Genomic DNA, 21,230 nt, shown 5'->3' on the forward strand with positions numbered 1-21,230 from the left:
CTGTCTCAAAAAAAAAAAAAAAAAAGAGAGAGAGAGAGAGAGAGAGAAAACCAAGGGGGGGGGAGAAAAGAGTAAACTGAGGAAAAGCACACAGAGAAAAAGACCCTACGTGAAGCAGAGAGGACACTTGGAAAGCTTCTTGAGTCAGTTTCTTCGTGAGGCCTGGAAGAAGCCCTCCTCCCTACTTTGGGCGGTCACTTTGAAGACAGACAGGGTGGTCGGGTGGCCCAGAACTGTTGTGTGAGTGACTTGTTTGGATCCAGCCTCCATCTTGCTAAGCCCGTCCATCAGCAGGGGACCACATGGTGGGTGACAAAATTGTCTCAGTCAGTTTTTGCCTCAAGTCAGGAGGTTGAGGAAGACAATTCATCATCTTTATTACTTATTACTTGGTAATTTGCCATCTCTATTACATATTACTTATATTTATATACATATATAATTATAAATAAATAATATTGTTTATTACTTTGCTACTTATTACTTATCTATGGCTCCTTTCTCTGTCTGCCTAACTTCTGGTCTCTCAATCTAACACCCTCTTTGACCTCCACAGGCACATTTAGTGCGCAGATGTACCTGCAGGCAAAACACAGATACATATAAAATAAAAAATTAATAAAATCTCAGAAGAATAAAAAATAAAGTCTGAGGTGGAGGAAGGGATTTGAAAAATTAATCCCCCAAATCTAATGGAGCGCCAAACCTACAGATGTAAAACCCTCACAGCATATGAATGCCAAAGCGCCTCATAGAAACTACTAGAAGTTAAAATAAGAAGAAAAGAGAAAGAAAGGAAGGAAGGAAGAAAGAAAGAAAGGAAGAAAGCAAAGTATACTGAAATTAAGAACAGGAAAATTATCTGAATGACAGCGGATTTCTCATTAGAAGGCACACATCTTTTTAAAACTCTGGAGGACTCTCAACCCAGATTTCTGTATCCAATCAAAATATTCTTAAGAATGAAGGGATGGGGAGAGGTGCTAGAGAGATGGTTCCGTGGTAAAAATGCTTTCTGCTCCTCTATAGGACCTGAGTTCCATTCCCAGGACCCACATCTGCCAGCTCCCGAGCAACTGTAGCTCTAACTCCAGTGAGTTCTGCCCTCTTCTGGCCTCAAAGGGTAGCTACACTCGTGCACAGACTCATACACAAATATGCACACACACATAAAGAATAATGGAAATAAATCCTTATTCAAATGGCCAACAAGAACATGAGAACATTAGCCATAGGAAAATAAAAACAAAACCACATTTAGGACAGCATTTACACCTGTCTTAGTTGGTATTCTGTTGCTGTGAAGAGACATCATGACCACAGCAACTCCTATAAAGAAAAACATGGAACTGGGGCTGGCTTACAAGCTCAGAGGTCTAGTTCGTTAATGTCACGGTGAGAAGCGTGGTGGCGTGCAGACAGATATGGTGCTAGAGCAGGAGCCAAGAGTCCTACATCTGAATTGGCAGCCAGTAGGAAGAGAGAGTGAGCCACTGGGCCTGGTTTGAGCTTCTGAAACTTCAGAGCCCACTCCCCCAGTGACACACTTCCTCCGACAAGGCCACACCTACTCTAACAAGGTCACATGTCCTAATCCTTTCAAACAATGCCACTCCCTATGAACATATGAGGGTCATTTTCATTCAGTTCACCGCAACACCTACCAGGTGTAGATGGCTATAAATTATTTAAAAATGGGAAAGAGTAAGTGTTGATGAGGGGAAGCAATTGTCCCCTTGGGGCCTACTGATAAAAGTATTAAATGCTGCAGTGCAGCCCTTGTGGGAGAGTTTGGCAGCTCCTCCATGGGGCAAATATAGAACATGACTCAGTAATTCCACTCCTAGGAATAAACCCCAACAAACTAAAAGCAAGTAAATAAATATTTGTATATGGTGCTCCCTGGAGCACTGTTAGATACAGATACCTCTAGGTCTCTGGAAATGTAGACACAGTCCAAATGGCCTTCAGCAAATTAAGACATCAAATGGCATCCAGGGGATCTGCTGATGGGACTCGGTGGTCGAGTGCTTGCTCAGCAGATGGAAATCATGAATTTGAAAAGAAAACTCTCTCCAAGGGAAAGAGAACTGTATCATTCTAGACTTCAGGAAGCAATCCCTCAGCCTCTAGTGATGTACGAATACATTACTCACCTATAAAAAGGTTGGAGGTCAAAAGCTTCATCCTAGAGCTGGACTTGGTGACTCCTGCCTGAAATCCCAGCACTTGGGAGGTGGAGGCAGGAGTATCAGGAGCTCAAGGGCAGCCCAGGCTATACGACATTCTGTTTCAAAACCCCTCAAGCCAGCCACCTTTAATCATAACACTGGAGGAGGGATGGCAGATCTCTGCGAGCCAAGGCCAGCCTGGTCTGCATCATCAGTCCTTGGCCAGCCTGGGCTATATAGCGAGGCCCTATCTACACCACAAACAAAACAAAACAAATTCCACCAAAAAAGCCATCAAGAAGTTAGACAGAAGGGTCACATATCAGATAACTTCATGTATTTGGCATGTCAAGATCTTGTGTTTGAGGAGAGCCTGGACTACACAGAGAGACCTGGGATCAAAAAGTTAAAAAAAAAAAAAAAGTTTTAAAATATGCTGCAGAAACAGCTCAGCGGCTAACACACGAGTGGTTCTTTGAGATAACCGGAGTCCAGCCTGCAGCACTCACCACCAGCCCTCACGGCCACTTTAATGCCCATCCCAGGAGGATCTGCTACCATTTTCTGGCTTCTACTCTTCTGCACACACATACACATAAAATTACAAACTTTTTTTTTCTGATGGATTCTCACTGTGTAGCCCTGGCTGACTTGGAACTCACTATGTAGACCAGGCTGTATCCAAATTCACAGAAATCCACCTGCCTTTGCCTCCCTAGTCTTGGAGGCAAAGGCACCACTATGCCCCACTAAAAATAGATGTGTAAAGAATAACAATAAATAGAAGCACCCAACATCTGCTTGCTATCCCCGTTTGCGCTATCATATAGTCCTGCCAGGGACGTTAATCTTGCCTTTTCCTAATCACCCACAGTACTTCCTGCCTACCTATTCTGTGTGCACAATCCTCTTGGGTCAACCACAGAGATGATGTTTAGTCTTAGAATTTGAGTCTCCTCCCCAGAGACTCCGGTGTAACTGGTGTGGGGTGTAGTCTGAGTGTCTGGCACCTACAAACCTTCCTGGCTTCCTGCTGTGCACTCCTCCCAGCTATTTCAGGCCCAGCAGGGCATGTATCCCAGGGACACTGGATTACTTTTCTCTTACGTTCAGCTGTTACTCTTAATTTGAGCAGATTTTGTCTCCATGGAAAGATGGCACTAGCCTTAACGGTTACATATTTCTCGCTACTTTTATGTGGTTAGCCAATATTTGACGACTCCATCTAGGCCGATTAGCTGAGAAACTTCCTGTGGTGTGCCAAGATTCGAGTTTCATTTAGGATAATTAATGCAAGCCATATCTAAGGTGGACCCGGGAAGGAAATAAAATCTAACATTTAATGAGAAGAGAAGATACTAAGTAACAGTAGTGGCTAAAGCCCAGGCCTAGTGACATTGTTACCTGATAGCAGTAAGTGCTTGGGGACAGGAAACAACAAAGCCCAAGACTTTAGTTATCAACCCTGGGGCCAGTCTGACTTGGTTATTTTACCTACAGCATTATAGAAATATATGTTAAGGGCCAGCGGGATGACTCAGTTGGGTGACGGTAATTTCAAGTCAGGCCAAGCCTTACAGCCTGTGTTTGTTCCTCTGGATCCAGGTAGTGCAAGGAGAGAACCAACTTCTAACATTTGTTCTCTCTCTCTGCCTCTCTCTCTCTCTCTCTCTGCCTCTCTCTGCCTCTCTCTCTCTCTCTGCCTCTCTCTCACACACACAATAAATAAATAATCAATTAATTAAAACTATTTAAGTTGGGTGTGACACACCTTTAATCCCAGCACTCAGAAGGCAGAGGTGGGCGGATCTCTGTGTTCAAGGAATGTCACGAAAAATTGAAAGGAGAGAGAGAGAGAGATTCAGGCCAATCAAGGCTACATAGTGAGACCCTGTTTTTTTTATAGAAAATACTTTAAAAATATATATCAAGAGCCCTTCAGCATAATCTGGGGATATAGTTCAGTGGTGGAGTGCTTCCCTAGCGTATGTGAGATCTTATTTGATCCCTAACTGTAGAGGGCAAAAGTTCTTGTGCCCACAGATAAGCAGTGAAGAAGCCAGGAGTGTTAGACTTGAGGAATCCTTCAGAGGAAGGGGAAGTTCAACCTGTCTTCCTCCTGGGATGCTGGGAATGGATGTAGTTTTCGAACCTGGTGATCCTTGGCAGTCTGATGAGCCAGGCTCCTCCGGTATCTCCCAAAAGTTATGTTTTATTTATCTCGTACCCTTTCTCAGGCTCCCAGAGGTGCCAGGGTCCTTGCGAAGGCCTCTGGCAATGGAAAGACAGATGGACTGGTGGGACCCCTCCCCACCACGTACGTTATTTGTAGATGACTAGTGTCTGGGCTGTTTTATAAATAAACTCGAGGCAAGTCTGTTTGTTGTTTTGTTTTTTAACCTATAGAAGACATCAAGTATATAACAAAACTCAAAAATAAATCTAAGCTAGGCTGGGTGTGTGGGCCAAAGGTGATCCTTGCCTTGTCAGGAAATTTGAGGTCAACCTGAACCACAGGAGATTGCTTTAGAAAAAAAAAAGTGTAACTGAGTATCTAAATAGTTACAACAGAAGGGGGAAGAAGGGAAGTTCTATGTTTCTTTTCTTATTTGTTTTGAGTCAAGATCTTAGTGCCTAGACCAGACAGGCAGGGAACTCACAGTATGGATTAAAAATGTATGCCACTACATTTGGGAGTTCTCATTTTTAAAAACAGGATGTATTTATCTTATGTATGTAAATGTTTTGTATGCAGGCATGCCTGAGGCCTGTGGAGGTCAAAAGAGACTGTCAGATCCCCTGAAAGAGGAGTTTGGAATTGTGCTGAGTCACCATGTGGGTACTAGGAATTGAATTGCGGGTTCTCTCCAAATATATGTTATTTGCTTTTTTATATATAAGTATCAAGCTATCAAAAGACAAGGTCATTATATGGGGATTTGTCAAGTAGGTCCCTATAACAATGAGGCCCCACTGCTAGGTTCATCCAAAATGAGCTTTAAAAAGTCTAGTTTTTTCCATGTCAGCCTCTTTTCTTTAAAATTTTACTAAATTTTAAATGTGTTTTATTTAAATTTTTTAAATTTTTTACTTTTTTTGAGACAGGGTGTCACTTGTAGCCCAGACTGGTTCCCAATCCATAGTGATCCCCCACCTCAGCCTCCTGACCGCTCAGATTTGTTTCTATCATTTGACACAAAGTAAATGAAGCCTCAGATGGATTTTCCTGTTTACGCAAGAAGTGAGAGGCTCAGGAAAATAAACCACGGGTGGCCTCAGGACTCTGTTTAGCTCTCTGGCTACGCATGTGCTGAAGGTTGTTGTGCCTGAGTCCTGGATCCCCAAGAAGGCCACCATGGAGCCACACTTCCACTTCCGAGTGCAAAAACAAGGTTTCATTTACGTACCAGCTAGCAACGGGTCTGGTGTGACACGGCAGATGGAGGGAGAAGGACCCCGTCTACTATTGTAAGGGGTTTATAAAGACAAAAACCACAAAACAGCCACAAGGTTACAGTCTCAAAATACAAAATTACTTATCCTATATCACAATTGGCTAAAGATTAGGTAAAGCTCAGCTGTTAGTTCCTGATAGGCTATTAGTCTCTAAGGGGGACAGCAACAGCCCTCCTGGTTACGCCTTCCAGACATCTGCAGGGGCTGTTTGAAATATTACCCAGCTGATAGGGGAAGTTGAATGGTCCACATTCTCTGTTTGACTACGGGTGGGGGAATGGGGTGTAGTCAGCGACTTTGTGTAACATGTTTCTCCATTAGCTAATACTTCCCCTAAATAGGGATCCTGCTGCCTTCAGCTTCTCCTGGGGGTTGTGGGGGGGCAGCCTTCAGCTCTTTAGCTTCTCCTGGGGACTGGTGTGTAGTTCAAGGTCCCAAAAGGGCCCAGCACAGAAATGTAATCTTTTCTGGCCTTTCAAGGTTAGCTACCCAGTCTCTCTTTCCGCTGCTTAATGATTGGTTTTCTCTTAACTAGAGGTTCTAATCCAACCCCCTAGAGCAGTGGTTCTCAACCTGGGGGCTGTGATAGAGGTTGCTTAAAACCATCTGAAAATACAGATATTTACAATTTGTAGCAGTAGCAAAATTACAGTTATGAAAAGCAACAAAATGATTCACGGTTGGGGTCACCACAGCGTGAGGAGCTGTATTAAAGGGTCATAGCATTAGGGAAGGGAAGAACCGCTGTCCTAGAGAGTGCCTTCTCTGTCCTCTCCACCTCAGGGTCTGAGTCTGTCCCCTTCCTGTGTCACCTAAGCACAGCCCCTAGTGAACCTACCAGCCACAGTGATACAGAGTACTGACTTCTAGGCCAACTAAACCTGGTTTGAACAGGGTGTTCCACTTCTCACATCTATAACAAAGTTACAAAGCCTTGGGTATCTGGGCTTCTCTGTGAAGCAAAGACAAAGATCTACCTTACAGGTGTAAGGTTTGAAGACATTCTGATCACTGGGCATGGCGCTGACACCAAGCAATATGGCAAGTACGTCTGTTGTCTGGTTACTCCTGTGGTGGGTCACCTTCAGGATGTCTCATGACTGCTGTCCCTAGGCCCTCAGGACTTCTCTCGTACTAACCAAATATCCCCAGAACATCTTCTTGCCAAGTTTCTCAAATGTCTGGTGAACCTTGTACTGAGACATTCTATTCTGTGCCTTCAAAGGTGGCTCCACCCTGAACACCCAAGCAGTATTTTAGCCCACTTAAAAATCATGGTCAGTCGGGCGGTGGTGGCGCACACCTTTAATCCCAGCATTTGGGAGGCAGAGGCAGGCGGATCTCTGTGAGTTCAAGACCAGCCTGGTCTACAAGAGCTAGTTCCAGGACAGGCTGTTACACAGAGAAACCCTGTCCCCAAAAAAAACAAAAACAAACAGAAAGACCTCTGGTCAGGTTTGTCTCTAGCACTCAGTTTATTTCACAATCTTTCCTCACTGAAGGCTTTACTGATTAAAAAACAGACATTAGCCAGTGTTAATGGTAAAAAACTATTCTTACAATGTGTACACATAGTAAGTTCTGTGGCATTTTCCTGTAAAATGTATCTCATGACAACTTCACCATTTCCAGGACACAGTCAGTGGACTCCACTTCCTTCCCCCCTCCAAAGCCTTGTTTTTAGACCATGATATTTTGAATTTTAGTTTTCACTTTTGTACCTTGTTCTTCTTTCTGATATGTTAATTTTTTAATTTAATTCTTTGTGAAGTTAATACATTGCATTTCGATCATTTTCACTACCTCCCCAATTTTGTATTAATTTAAAACTTTTTGTTTTATTTTCTTCCCTCTTTTAATCAAAAACTACATTTTCCTATTATTTTGATAATCATTAAGGCATAAAAATAAGCTAGGCACGGTGGAGCGCACCTTTAATTCCAGCAAGTTTGAGGTTTGCCAGGGCAACATGGAGACCTTGTCTCAAAATCAAACAAAAAACAAAACATAAAATTAAGCAATTTGGACTACTTCTTTGGTTTTTCAAGATAAGGTTTCTCAGTAGTCCCGGCTGATCCTGGAACTAAGTTTGTAGACCAGGCTGGCTTTGAACTCAGAGAGCCATCTTCCTCTGCCTTCCGAGTGCTGGGGGTAAAATCGGGAACTACCAGCTACTGGACTGTTTTTTTTGTTCAAGACAGGGTTTTCATGTGTAGCCTTGGCTGTCCTGGAACTCATTCTGTAGAGCAGGCTGGCCTCAACCTCAGAGATCAGCCTGCTTCTGCCACCCAAGTGCTGGGATTGAAGGCCCGCGCCACTTCTGCCGTGATGGACTTACTCACTGTCCTATCACTGTGAAGAGACTCCGTGACCAAGGCAACTCATCAAAGAAAGCATTTAACTGAGGGCTTGCTTACCATCTCAGAGTCCTCCGTCATCTTCAGGGTGGGAGTGTGGTGGCAAGCAGGCATGCGCACGAGAAGACGCTCGCTACGAGTACTGCATCCTGACCCACAGGCAGCCGACAGACTCGGGCCTGGCTTGGGCTTTCCCAGAGACACACTTCCTTCAACAAAGCCAAGGCTGTGCCACACCTCCTAGTCCTTCCCAAACAGTATACCAGCTGATTAAGCATTCAAATAGACCAGCCTATGGGGGTTATTATTTCACCACAAGCAATTGGAGAATCTCAGTTCTAATAACAATTCTTACTATGTCCTCTGTTATTCTTCATTTTATTTCCATAACTAGGATTGGTTTGGGGAGAGGAAGGTTAAGACAGGGTCTGTGTAACCCAGGCTAGCCTCAAACACTCACTATTCCCTCCTCAGCCTCTAGAATATTTCTATGGAATTTCCAGGGGTGGGACTTCAGCCTGAAACACCATGCCTGAACCAAGTAAGTTTTTTTCTTTTCATGTGTATGAGTGTTCTGCCTGCATGTATGTCTATGTACCATCTACATGCAGTGGCTTCAGATCACAGGAGGGTGTGGGGTCTCCTAGGACCAGGGTTACAGACAGTTGTGAATTACCATGTGAGTTCTGGAAATCAGATCTTGGATCTCTGGAAGAGCAGCCAATACTCTTAACCACTGAGCCATCTCTCCAGCCCCAAAGTAGCTATATTTAACAATATAGTAAAGATGTGAGTTTGCCAGAAATCTCTTTGTGTGTTTGCTGCTCCATCTTTCTGTGCTCCAAACATTCTTTTTCAGCAAATCCTTTGACTGTTGTTTCCACAGGGATTTGTTGAGGTCAAATTTAAGTTTTAGTTTCTTTGAACACCTTCACTTGTTCGATTGCTCTGTGTGTGTGTCTGTGTTTTGTTTTTGTTTTTGGTTGTTGTTGTTTTTTTTTTTTTCCAGGGGATCAAACATCAGTTCCCAGGCTTGCTAGGCCAGTGTCATCCCCAGTCTTTTGATCTCCTCTCCAATCTAATGCTTCCTTCTCCAATGTTGTTTCAATCTACTGTTGAACCAGGTCGTTTGTCCTGTAGGATACCTTTGCAGTCTGAATTTGCACCTCAGAGGTCCATATGATGTTTCCCAAGATTCCTGTAAATTAGTAAATGGTTCTAGACCAGGGATTGATCAAAATCAGATTGAAATGTTTTTGTTTGCTTGTTGGGAACTGTGGGGCCTAGCTTTGGACCAGTATACGTGATCGCCCAACGGGTCTCCAGATGAGGCAAAGTCCACAGGGACAGTCCCGCCCAACAAGGAGACTGCTGGGACTGCTCAGCCTGCTCGCTCTCTTCTCCATCATGATTCTCTTGGCAGTTTTTAGTGTCAATTTGTCAGTCACACACGGGACAAATGTGATCTTTCTTTAAAGATTTATTTTTATTTATTATGTATACAGTGTTCTGCCTGCATGTATGCCTGCAGGCCAGAAGAGGGCACCAGATCTCCTTACAGATGGTTATGAGCCACTATGTATGTGGCTGTTGGGAACTGAACTCCGGGCAAGCAACCAGTCCTCTTAACTGCTGAGCCATCTCTCCAGCCCCCTCAAAATCCCATTTTTTCTTGACTATTTTCCCCTAAAATTCCTCGGGAGCTGATGCTTCCCAGGTTTCTTGTCTGGAAATGTCAGCTGTCACTCCAGACCTCAGGAGCTGGTCTAATTCAGGGCTGACAGGATGGGAGGCAGAGCACCCCTATTTCTGTAAATGTGTTTTGAACGCGGTTGTTGGTCTTGAAAATGTGTACCTATGTTTACCACCTTTTAGTTTTGTAGAGACAAAATGTACCTGGCTCGATATTTGGCCAAGCTAGCAAAATGATAAAGTGTTTTTGGTTTAAAGATGTTTTGATCACTCGGGAGGCAGAGTTCGGGACCAGCCTGGTCTACAAGAGCTAGTTCCAGGACAGGCTCCAAAACCACAGAGAAATCTTGTCTCGAAAAACCAAAAAAAAAAAAAAAAAAAAAAAATGTTTTGATGTAAAAGTTGGGAGAAAACATATTTGACCTATTTGTGTTCGCCAAAGGTTAATGTTGGAGGATGGGAAAACTTGTTTGCTTTGATGTATAAGTAAATATGGCTGGAGCTATTCATGAGGTGGGCACTGTGTGAAACTCATCTTGGGGTTGAACAATTCATTTCTTCACATTAATGTCCTTTCCCTGTCTCAGGACTTGAACCCAGGCTGCATTTGGGACCACAGCATTTGCTGTTTGTTTGTAACAGGCTCTCCTGTAGCCCAGGCTGGCCTTGAACTTCTGATCCTCTTGCCTCCTGCTGATCATCACACCATTGTAGGCAGGGACTGCTCATTCATTTCCCACCACCCAGACCTGCTTATAACACTGCCTGGCCAATAGTTTAGGTGTATTCCTGGCTAACTCTTATATCTTAAATTAACCCATTTCTATTGTTTTGTATTTTAACACGAGGCTTGTGGTTTACCAGTAAGGTTCTGGGGTCTGTCTCCTTCCGCAGCTACATGGCGTCTCCCTGACTCCACCTTATTTTCTCCCCTGTCTCTACATGGAATTCCTGCCTTGCTCTCTTCTGCCCTGCCATAGGCCCAAGCAGCTTCTTTATTTGTCAACCAATAAAAGCAACATATATACAGAAGGACCTCCCACATCATACCATCACACATAGCTTTTGTTATTTGAAAAGCAAAGTAGAATTGTATACCTCACTACAATCAGAAGAACATATTTTTCTCTCTTTAGTGATAAGTTTTGGTTGCTTATTGCATAGATACATTAACTTACTAGAAGTCATAAAATGACAATTATGTTATAGTATCTTTATTTTTTTATTTACTTAATTTTTAGATAGGGTCTCAAAAATACTTATTTTTAACATGTAGTAAATACTTAAATTTTCTGTCTTTAGTAGCCTAGGCCTGCCTGGAACGCTTCAGCTTCCATGTATTGGAATTAAAGGTGAATGCCTCCAGGCTGTGCATCACCTTTATTTAGTTATTGAATATGTGTAGAAATTTCCCATTATTTTAAGATATGGTTTCTATAAGAAAAACAAGAAAGCTAGGAATGGTGGCCCACGCCGGGCATTGAAGCACATGGTAGGCAGGTCATCCTAGGTTGAGTTGAACGCTAACATTTGAAACTTTGACGTTAAAAATACAAAAAAACAAAAACAAAGGAACAGGGCTGGTGTTCCAGTAGTACCCTGGACCCACAAAGTGGGCGGAGAGCCGGGTCCTGCAGTCGCCCTGTGACTTCCACTCCTGTGCTCAGGCACATACAATTATGCCCGTTTACCCACAAGAATATAAATGTAAATAAATGTAACAAAAATTTTAAAACAAGTGGGGCGGTGGTGGCGCACGCCTTTAATTCCAGCACTCCGGAGGCAAAGGCAGGCGAATCTCTGTGAGTTCGAGGCCAGCCTGGTCTACAAGAGCTAGTTCCAGGACAGGCTCCAAAGCTACAGAGAAACCCTATCTCGAAACCCCTCCCCAAAAAAATCAAAACAAAAACAGTGTAACTATTTGATGCTTTCCTTTTACCAACAGTTTTCAAAATGGAGTGATACAACGGCTTTCTCTAATAATGGCGAACCACTTTTCACTTTTAAGTATAATTGTGAATTTAGGTTTAAAATATTTTGTGTGTTTCAATTCAATACATACTGTAATAGACTTTCTTTTGGGCCACCAACTAGCTCCCAAAACATGACATGAAAACTTATTATTAGTTATGCATTCTCAACCTTATTTTTTTTATTATTTTTGTTTGTTGTTTCAAAACAGGGTTTCTCTGTATAACAAGTCCTGGCTGTCCTGGAATTCGTTCTGTAGACCAGACTGGTCTCAAACTCACAGAGATCTGCCTGCCTCTGCCTCCTGAATGCTGGGACTAAAGGCATGCACCACCACTACCCAATTGAATCCTGATTTTTAATAGTGGAAAATCATACTTATGTATCACAACTTAGACACTAGAAGTGTTCATTACTACATAGTCATTGCTTCTAGGATTTTTTTCATTATAAATTAGGGATTTTTTTAAAGACAAAATGTCATAAACACAGCTACCTTTGCGATTTAAATTAATTTTTTTAAACTTAAAATTTTTATGTTTATGGGCATTTTGTCTGCATATATGTCTGTGTGCCATATGGATGTGTGTCTGGGCCTGTAGGCTGAACTGGGTGTAGAGCTGACAGGGCCAGAGGCTTTGGTGACACAGTAAGCAGTGCTGTGCCCTTTCCCTTGGCAAATACTGAAGAGGGTGACCCCAGATGCCTACAGGTGCAAAAACAGGACACAAATAAATCCCGTGGTTCTAATAACATCTTCCAAAAGTCAGAACCTTTCTACAGAAGTATATTCTTGACTCTCTTCTCTCCCAATCCCAACGCCTCTTCCCCATGGAGAGATGGTCTTCAAAAACATCTGCTCTGGTTCTTCCCCTCGCCTCTGTTATTGTCTTCCTACACCCCCACCACACACACACACTCTAGACACTTGCGATTTTGTGTGTATTGATGAGGGGAGGGAGGAGGAGTTGTTGCACAGACTAGCATCATGGAGATGTGGAGATGGGACAGACAGCTGCAGAGATCCGAGCCAGACTGACGGAATAAACCCTCCTCCCAAACAATTGTGCTCTCGGATTTCTTCTCTGAACAGCTGGGCCTTTCAGCTTCTGAAATACTTGGCAGAGATGGGGGAGGGTCTCAGAATTATGTTTGCTGTCCACCTTCAAAGCCAGACACCTCCACATCCCATACGTGGAAATTCAAGGGGATACTCTGCACAGTAAGGATGAGGGCAATAAATAAGAGGCATCTGACAACCCACTGCCATTCTTAAAGGCCGGGAGCTGGTTACTGAGAATGCTGGAGGAACAGACTGGCAGGGAAGGTAGAGCATACAAGCTGGAGTTAGATATGTGACTTGGCTGTCATGTTTCTTTATTCTCTCTCACTTGGTACCCAACAATCCATATTCCGTCCATCCTGCTCGTCCTCCTCACTGCCTCCACTCCCACACCCTGCTGCCACCAGTGCTCCTGGAATTTTGGACTTAGCTATTTTTAAAACTGTCAACTCAGTAGCCACCTCCCTCCTCCTCTCAGCTGTCGAGTCCTCGGGCCAGCCATATACTCTCCCTTCCCCCTCCCCCCACACCAAACCTTCTCTGGCTCTCTGACCTCGGTGAGATTGCAGCTAGTCTGGGGAACTGGGAGAGACATGGAGAAAGAGACTGGGGACCCCTGGCTGGAGCAGACCAACAGAATAGGCACCTATGGCTGGCGAACCGGGTATCAGAATAATGTTTGACCTCGGGAAACAGTAAGTTCAGATGATATTGCAATTGCTTTGATAAGCGTTTGGGTTGAGGCTAGAATTTCATAAAATTACAGACATCTGTTCTGAAAACTAAGATTGCTCCTTACCAAGTCCCCCAGTCTCCACCCCTCCAGCCTCATTGTTTTGGTTTCCAAGTCATGTCTACGTGAAGTTTCATGGTGCCTCTTTCTGGCCCTCTTAACTTTCCTCTGCGCTTTAGTACACTAAGACTTTGGGGTGTGGGGTGTGGGGATAGTGCCGAGGACCAAAACCAGGGCCTTGAGCATGATAGACACTCACCTGCCACTGAGTTACACTCCCAGCCCCTACCTCAACCTCTCGGACCTCCCACAGGACTCTGTTCCAATTCATAGACTTACTCCAAAGAAGGGATTCTGCCAGGAGAAAGGGGGACAGACCCTCCCCGATATCTGTCCCCCTCAAAGACTAGGAACTTCTGGATTTGTAAATGGGGGTGGGGATAATAGAAAGAATTACTCTTCAGGTCTGGAAAAACGCACAAACTGTTGGCCAGGCAAAAACAAGTATTAATTTGAATGCTTGGTTTGTATCCTATCCCGAGAGAGGGGGGATCATAATGTCAGCCCTCTGGAGTAGCCAAGAGATTGGCTCCTCTTTCACTGTAAAGTGACGTTCTAAAAGGCACTCATCTCCGATGTTTACCCTTTGTGCCCTTCTAACACAATGAAGAAAAAGAAATGGGTGGTGGTTGGCGGGTGGCGGGCCTCTCATGGTTGGGAGTGACAAGCAAGAGATATGTTTTTACATCATTGTCAGACCCCAGGACTTCTGGGGAACCCACTGAGACCACCAGGGCCTCACTTTCCGCAGGAATCCCTCCACTTTTGACACATCTACTATTTGGTAGTCAGGATGGGGCAATCTGGTGGACTCTGCCCACTGAGGTCATTCAACCTTCCCTCCACCCTCCCACCCCCTGCCTAGGGGTATTGCACAAGGGACCTGAAGGTGGCCACAGGAACGGTACAGGGGTTCGCCAGCCACACTCACCATCTGGAAGCCTCCCACTTCCCAAGCTCCAGTCTGTATAATTCTTGCCTTGATCTCCCCAAATTCTCTCCTCATCATCTTGACCCGTCTTCAGGTCCTTCTCTGTCCCCACACCCAGTCACGTTTCTTTTTCCAGTCACAGAACTGCCTGTCGACATTCACTAGGTAGAAGGTTCATCAGCTGGGAAGAACCGGCGCCTGGGTAAATCTGGCTGGATAGGTATGGGGGATCGCGGCCAGGCCCCTAGTCCCTGGTTCCCCCACGGCGGTCCCCCAACTCTAAGCACCCTCACTCTACTGCTGCTCCTCTGTGGACAGGGTAAGGAAGGGCCAGGGAAAGGAAGGGCACATCTAGGGGTTAGACTGTGCCGGCTGGTGGTGCGCTTGTGAGCACATATGAGGGAGGAGGAGTGGGTGCTGAGTCCCAGACCCTCGCCAGCTCTGAAAGAGGCCTGTCTTGTTTTCCATTTAACTGGAGGAAGGACACAGATCCCTAGACTCTAGGGAAAAGAAGTCTGACTGGCTTAGTAGAGAAAAGGGAAGTAGGGGGATGAAGGTTGGGACTAAAGGTTGGGGCTGGGAAAGAGCCCCCGCCGAGTGATGGGAATGGCTGGGATGGAGGATGCCCTTTGACAGGCGTGTACTGGACTTGGCTAGGACCTGCGTCTGGGCACCGTCTCACTGTCTTTTCCTTCTGTCCTCAGCTCACTCCCAGTGCAAGATCCTCCGCTGCAATGCCGAATACGTCTCGTCCACTCTGAACCTTCGGGAAGGGGGCTCACCGGGCACGGCGCGCGGAGGCGGCCGTGGTGGGGTGTCAGGTGGCTTGTGTCGTGCCCTGCGCTCCTATGCACTCTGCACTCGGCGCACGGCCCGCACCTGCCGCGGGGACCTCGCCTTCCACTCCGCTGTGCACGGCATCGAGGACCTGATGATCCAGCACAATTGTTCCCGCCAGGGCCCCACGGCCCCGCCCCCGGCCCGGGGCCCCGCCCTTCCCGGAGCCGGCCCTGTCCCTCCGGCCCCGGACCCCTGTGACTACGAGGCCCGGTTTTTCCGGCTGCACGGTCGGGCCCCGGGCTTCTTGCATTGCGCCTCCTTCGGGGATCCCCATGTGCGCAGCTTCCACCACCACTTTCACACGTGCCGTGTCCAAGGAGCTTGGCCCTTGCTGGATAACGACTTCCTTTTTGTCCAGGCCACCAGTTCCCCCGTGGCATCAGGGGCCAACGCTACCACCACCCGGAAGGTCAGGGATTCAGTTTTCCTCCCAATGCAGTCCTCTCGTGGGTCCACCCGTTACTCCACTCCTCGTTCTCACTCTTCCTCAGCCACCCAGCTCCTGGTTCCTCATCTTCCCCCAACCCCCCCCAGCCGCCCCCCCCACACACACACACACATCCTGAATGGTTTCCTCCTATCCAAACATTTGCTCTTCTAAATCAGTTCCTCTGGATAGGAATTTTATTCAGAAGCAGGTAACACTGAAGAAGAATCTGGGGTGGCAGCCAGGGCTAGCAGAGCTGAGGTGTCAGAAGGGACACTTTATTTTTGGGGGGAGTTGCTGAGATTGAGACAAAAAAATGGGGGGGGGAGGTTAAATAGGGATTGGATACTATTGGAAGGCAGTGGGGGATGGGATCAAGAACTGAGGACCGTGAAGACAACTTGCGTCTGCTGGAGTCAGATCCCTGACAACGTCTGCTGTTTGACTATGGGGAGGATGCGCTGAGCCCTAATAAACTATTTTCCTCTTTGCCTGAACAGATCACCATCATATTTAAGAACATGCAGGAATGCATTGACCAGAAAGTCTACCAGGCCGAGGTGGATAATCTTCCTGCTGCTTTTGAAGATGGTTCTATCAATGGCGGCGACCGACCTGGGGGTTCGAGCTTGTCCGTTCAAACTGCTAACCCTGGGAGCCACGTGGAGATCCGAGCCGCCTACATCGGGACAACTATAATCATTCGACAGACAGCTGGACAGCTCTCCTTCTCCATCAGGGTAGCCGAGGACGTGGCACGGGCCTTCTCGGCTGAGCAGGACCTCCAGCTGTGTGTTGGCGGATGCCCTCCGAGTCAACGACTCTCTCGCTCAGAGCGCAATCGCCGCGGGGCTATAGCCGTAGATACTGCCAGAAGGCTGTGTAAGGAAGGGCTTCCCGTTGAAGATGCCTACTTCCAATCCTGTGTCTTTGATGTTTCAGTCTCTGGTGACCCCAACTTTACTGTGGCAGCCCAGACAGCTCTGGACGATGCCCGAGTCTTCTTGGCAGATTTAGAGAAATTGCACCTTTTCCCCTCAGATGCGGGGCCTCCTCTCATCCCAGCAACCGTCCTTGTACCGCTTCTTTCAGGCCTCTTTGTTCTGTGGCTTTGCATTCCGTAAGTAGGCCAGCAACCCCGTGACTAGTTTGGAAACGATTTGAGGGTAGAGGTTGGTGTGACAAAACACAAAGATGCGCCAAAGAAAACAGTGAGGATAGGAAGCTACAGAAGACAATGACATTCACCCAGAATCAGATGAGGCTGCGGTCCAGGACTCAAATGATCCCAGAGTAAGGATTCTGGACCAGAGCTTTGCATTGCGGTCGTTGGTAGGGGTTCTTCGCTGTGAATTAATTTCCCCAGTCCCGTTTGTAGTAGGCCGATTACTTCACTCCACATACTGACATCACTCCTACACACCTAGGGGTTGTGAGAGTGCTAATGACCAGCAAAACATTAAAGCATTGAGATGTCTTAAGGGCAAGAACTAAAAAAAAAATGAAGACATGATTATCTATAAGAAAGTCGAAAGAGGAGAAAATAATTAGGGAAAGCTTTTGGGTTCAGAAATGAAGCGGGCATTGTCTAGCTCTCAGACAAAGGAAGTCAGCGTTTGGAGACTAGTACCAATACAGAAACTGGCATCCCCAGCCCTCACTAGTCTGCTATTAAAACTATGAATTCTCCACACTGTGCTCTGTCACCTGTGTTGAACCCCTTTCCAGATGTGTGACATGGAGTTGAAACAATGTGTTCAGTCCACTGAAAGAGGTCCCGGAGTTTTCAGCCATGTATCTGCCCTTTAGGAATCCACAGACTAGTAGACAAAACTGGTTCACAGGAAGGAATCATGAATATTACTATTTTTTTTTGTTTTGTTTTATTGAGACAGGGTTTCTCTGTGGTTTTGGAGCCTGTCCTGGAACTAGCTCTTGTAGACCAGGCTGGTCTCGAACTCACAGAGATCCGCCTGCCTTTGCCTCCCAAGTGTTGGGATTATGAGTATTACTATTATTTATTATTATCATTGTTTTTATTTTCGATGGAGCCTTACGTAGCCCAGGCTAGCCTTGAACTTCTGATACAACCATCTCTACTCCTCAAGTGCTGGAGTTAGAGTTCACCTATGTCTTGGAGTGTATGCAGTTCTTCACCAAATTCTATGGCCTTTGGGTTCACGTGGGGAGAAGGTGGTTGAGGAGCAGAGTAATGAGAAGTGAGGAACGACATGGAGATGGCACTGTGAAGTGTGTAGCATCTTCCAGGAAAGAGAACCAAGAGAGTTATCCCCAGAGTCATGGCTAGTGAGAAACTAGTGGAACTCAGATGCCAAGCATGGAGTCATGAGATAGAAGGTTCAGGTAGGCAGGAGGAATTACAAAACACCATGGGAGTAGGGCTGAGGAGTTCAAACTGGTCACGAACATTTATTTAGAACTTAAAATTTGCCAGGCAATGTTATCAACACTTAAACATCTGTATAATAAAGTTATAAACACATTAAAAATGCATGAAGCTGGAGAGATGGCTCGACGGTTAAGAGCACTTATTGCTCTTGCAGAGAACTCAGGTTCTGTTCCCAGCACTCACAGTGCTAACCAGTGGTCCACAACTCCAGTTCCAGGGGATGTGACATACCGTCAGGCCTCCTCTGGCAGCAGAATGCAATAGTGCACATAAATTCATCCAGACACACACACACACACACATATATCTATATATAGTTTTAAGTCCTTAAAAATACATATTTATGCACTAAGGACTAGGAATGTGACTCAGTGATAGAGCATTGGAGAAGCATGTACAGGGGCCCTGGACTTGATCACTAGTACTGCAAAATAATAATAACAACAACAACAACTACAACAACAATTCTTTCAGCTTGCCATGGTAGCACACTCCAGTAATCCCAGCACTCCAGAAAGTAGAAGCAAAAGGATCAGGAGTTCAAGGTCATCCTTAGTTAGATATGAAGTTCAAGGCCAGCCTGAAATAGGGGCGGAATCCTATTTCCACCCTGCTTCTCAAAACTAAACTAAGTAAAGGTGTTTGTTTGCATAACTCTCTAAGAAAGACAGTATTCTTCTATCTATGCCTATCACTCCACACACAGACAGACAGGCATCACCACACCCAGCTCAGAGCAAAGGCTGGGGCGATGACTCCTTGCATAAGCTCAAGGAACTGAACTCGGGTCCTCAGTACCCACCTAAAAGTTGGGCACAGTGATGCATGTTGTCACTCCAACCTAGGGGACTGAGACAGGCAGATCCCCGGGGCTTACTGATCAACCAGCTAGCAGAAAGAGTGACTTTCAGGTTCCGTGAGGCACCCAGTCTTAAGAACTAAGATTGGGAGGGGAGCAGTGAGGTGTTCACTAGGCCCATGTGTGAACATGCTGAGAAAGCCTGTGCCACTAAAATTCCTTCCCAGGGGACACAAAACACAAGCTATCCCTTTCACCTAAGGCCCCAGTGACAAACAAACCAAGGCGTGACTCTGCCAGAGTTCACTCTGGGGAACCAGTGAATCTATTGGACTTCCTTATAGAACATAGGTAACTAGGAGGATCAACACACAGGGGTTCAGACACTCCTCCCCTACCTGCTCTACCTGGAAAGCCTTACCCAGCAGGGGTGAGGGCTTTCCCAGAGCCACATAGAAGGATGGAGCCTCCCCTCTGTTAGTCTCACCTGGCCTCTATACACTCGAACCCACTGATTCTCAGCCTTCCTAACGCCGAGACCCTTTAATGCAGTTTCTCGTGTTGTAGTGACCCCCAGCCATTAAATTATTTTTGTTGCTGCTCCATAACTGTGATTTTGCTACTGCTATGAATCATAATGTAACTGTCTCATAGGAGACCCCAAAGGGGGTCGTAACCCATAGGTTGAGAAGCCCTGCTCTAGCCCCTCCCCCGCCCCAAGTGTACAGTTGCCGGGTGGCATCTGGATATTCTGACAAGAGATTCTCTCCTGTCCTACTCAGCTCCCTAGGAAGGGGATCATGGCAGGGGGTGGTGTAAACCATCAAAAATCCAAGTGGGATGATCTTTTGCAAAGGAGAGCAGCTGAACTCCCCAAGATGACTGCTGATTGCCTATAAGAACAGACTGACGATTGCTCCTGAATTATGATGTTTGCCTAATTTTTTTTTTTTTTTTTTCGAGACAGGGTTTCTCTGTGGTTTTGGAGCCTGTCCTGGAACTAGCTCTTGTAGACCAGGCTGGTCTCGAACTCACAGAGATCCGCCTGTCTCTGCCTCCCGAGTGCTGGGATTAAAGGCGTGCGCCACCATCGCCCGGCGCTCCTGAATTATGAAAAGGTGGAAGGAGAGGACCAACTCCACAAAACCGTCCTCTGTCGTCCACATCTGGAACCTACCAGATGTGTGCACTAGTGTGCATAACTCCATACTCATGATAACTAAGAAGGTGGAGGGTCGAGCTAGAGAGACAGCTCAGCAGTTAAGAGCACTTGCTGCTCTTGCTGGGCACTCAGTCTCCAGCGCCCACATGGATGCTAACAACTGTAACTTCACTTCCAAAGGAGCCTGTGCTTCCTCTGGCCTCTGGGGGCGCTGCACGCAAGTGGTGCACAGTCGTGTATGCGGGCAAAATATCCATAATATAAAATAAAGCTTTAAAAAAATCTTTAAAAATTAAAGTTAAAAATAAAACAAGGTGAGAACCCGGTGGGAACGACGCCTACCTCAGCCTTCGGCCTCCACCCGCGAGGACAGTAAAAAGGAAGTGTGGAAGGCCACGCCCTGAACCCCAGAACACAGGAGGAAGAGACAGGCAGGGCTCTAAGACTTTGAAGCCAGTCTGGTCTACATTGGGAGTTTCAGGTCAGCCAGGGCTGTATCATGACAAAAACCACTACAAACTAAAAAATTTAATAAAAGTCTGACTACCCTACATATTGTCAAGATATGGAATGTTCCAGATGTGGTAGGAATATAAAATGGTACATCAACTTTGAAAAAAAAAAATCAATTTTGGCAGTGGGAAAGGATGCATTCCTAGGCTGGGGGTTGACTCTGGTGCTCTTTCCCCAGGAGCTGTCCCTCCTGTTTTGTTTTGTCTTTGCTTTAATTTTGAGACAGGGGAGGATCTCCCACAGGCCTAAAGCTCACCGAGTGCTAGGCTGGCTGACCAGCAAGCCGTAGGGGGAATCTGCCTGTCTCTGTCCCCCCAGGGCATGGTTACAAATTGCACCAAATTCAGCTTTTAGAACAAATTTTTATCTATTTAATGGGAAGGCCATGTGTGTCGAGCATATGTCATAGCCCACATGTGGAGGTCAGAGAACACTTTGGAGTCCATTCTGTCCTTCCATGATGTGGGACCAAACTGAGGCTATCACGCTTGGTGTCACGTGCCTTTACTGAGCCATCTCGAAGTCCCCCGCCTACTCTTTTTATTTTTCATATCCAGCTTTTTTGTTTTGTTTTGTCTTGAGACAGGGTCTTGCTCTGTAGACCAGGCTGGCCTTGTACTCATAAGAGATCCTTCTATCTCTGCT

General features: G+C 45.9%; 1 protein-coding gene across 1 annotated transcript; it reads left to right on the forward strand.

The window, feature by feature from the left end:
- Positions 1 to 13,236: 13,236 nt before the first annotated feature.
- Hjv (hemojuvelin BMP co-receptor) lies at positions 13,237 to 17,202 on the forward strand. The gene is made up of 4 exons (XM_057793645.1): positions 13,237 to 13,405; positions 14,571 to 14,753; positions 15,139 to 15,683; positions 16,202 to 17,202. Exons 2-4 carry the CDS (start codon positions 14,657 to 14,659, stop codon positions 16,823 to 16,825), a joined length of 1,266 nt encoding a protein of 421 aa, XP_057649628.1. The 5' UTR covers positions 13,237 to 13,405; positions 14,571 to 14,656; the 3' UTR covers positions 16,826 to 17,202.
- The last annotated feature ends 4,028 nt before the right edge of the window (positions 17,203 to 21,230 follow it).

The sequence above is a fragment of the Chionomys nivalis genome, chromosome 18 (genome assembly GCF_950005125.1).
Source record: "Chionomys nivalis chromosome 18, mChiNiv1.1, whole genome shotgun sequence".
NCBI classification, from domain to species: Eukaryota; Metazoa; Chordata; class Mammalia; order Rodentia; family Cricetidae; genus Chionomys; species Chionomys nivalis.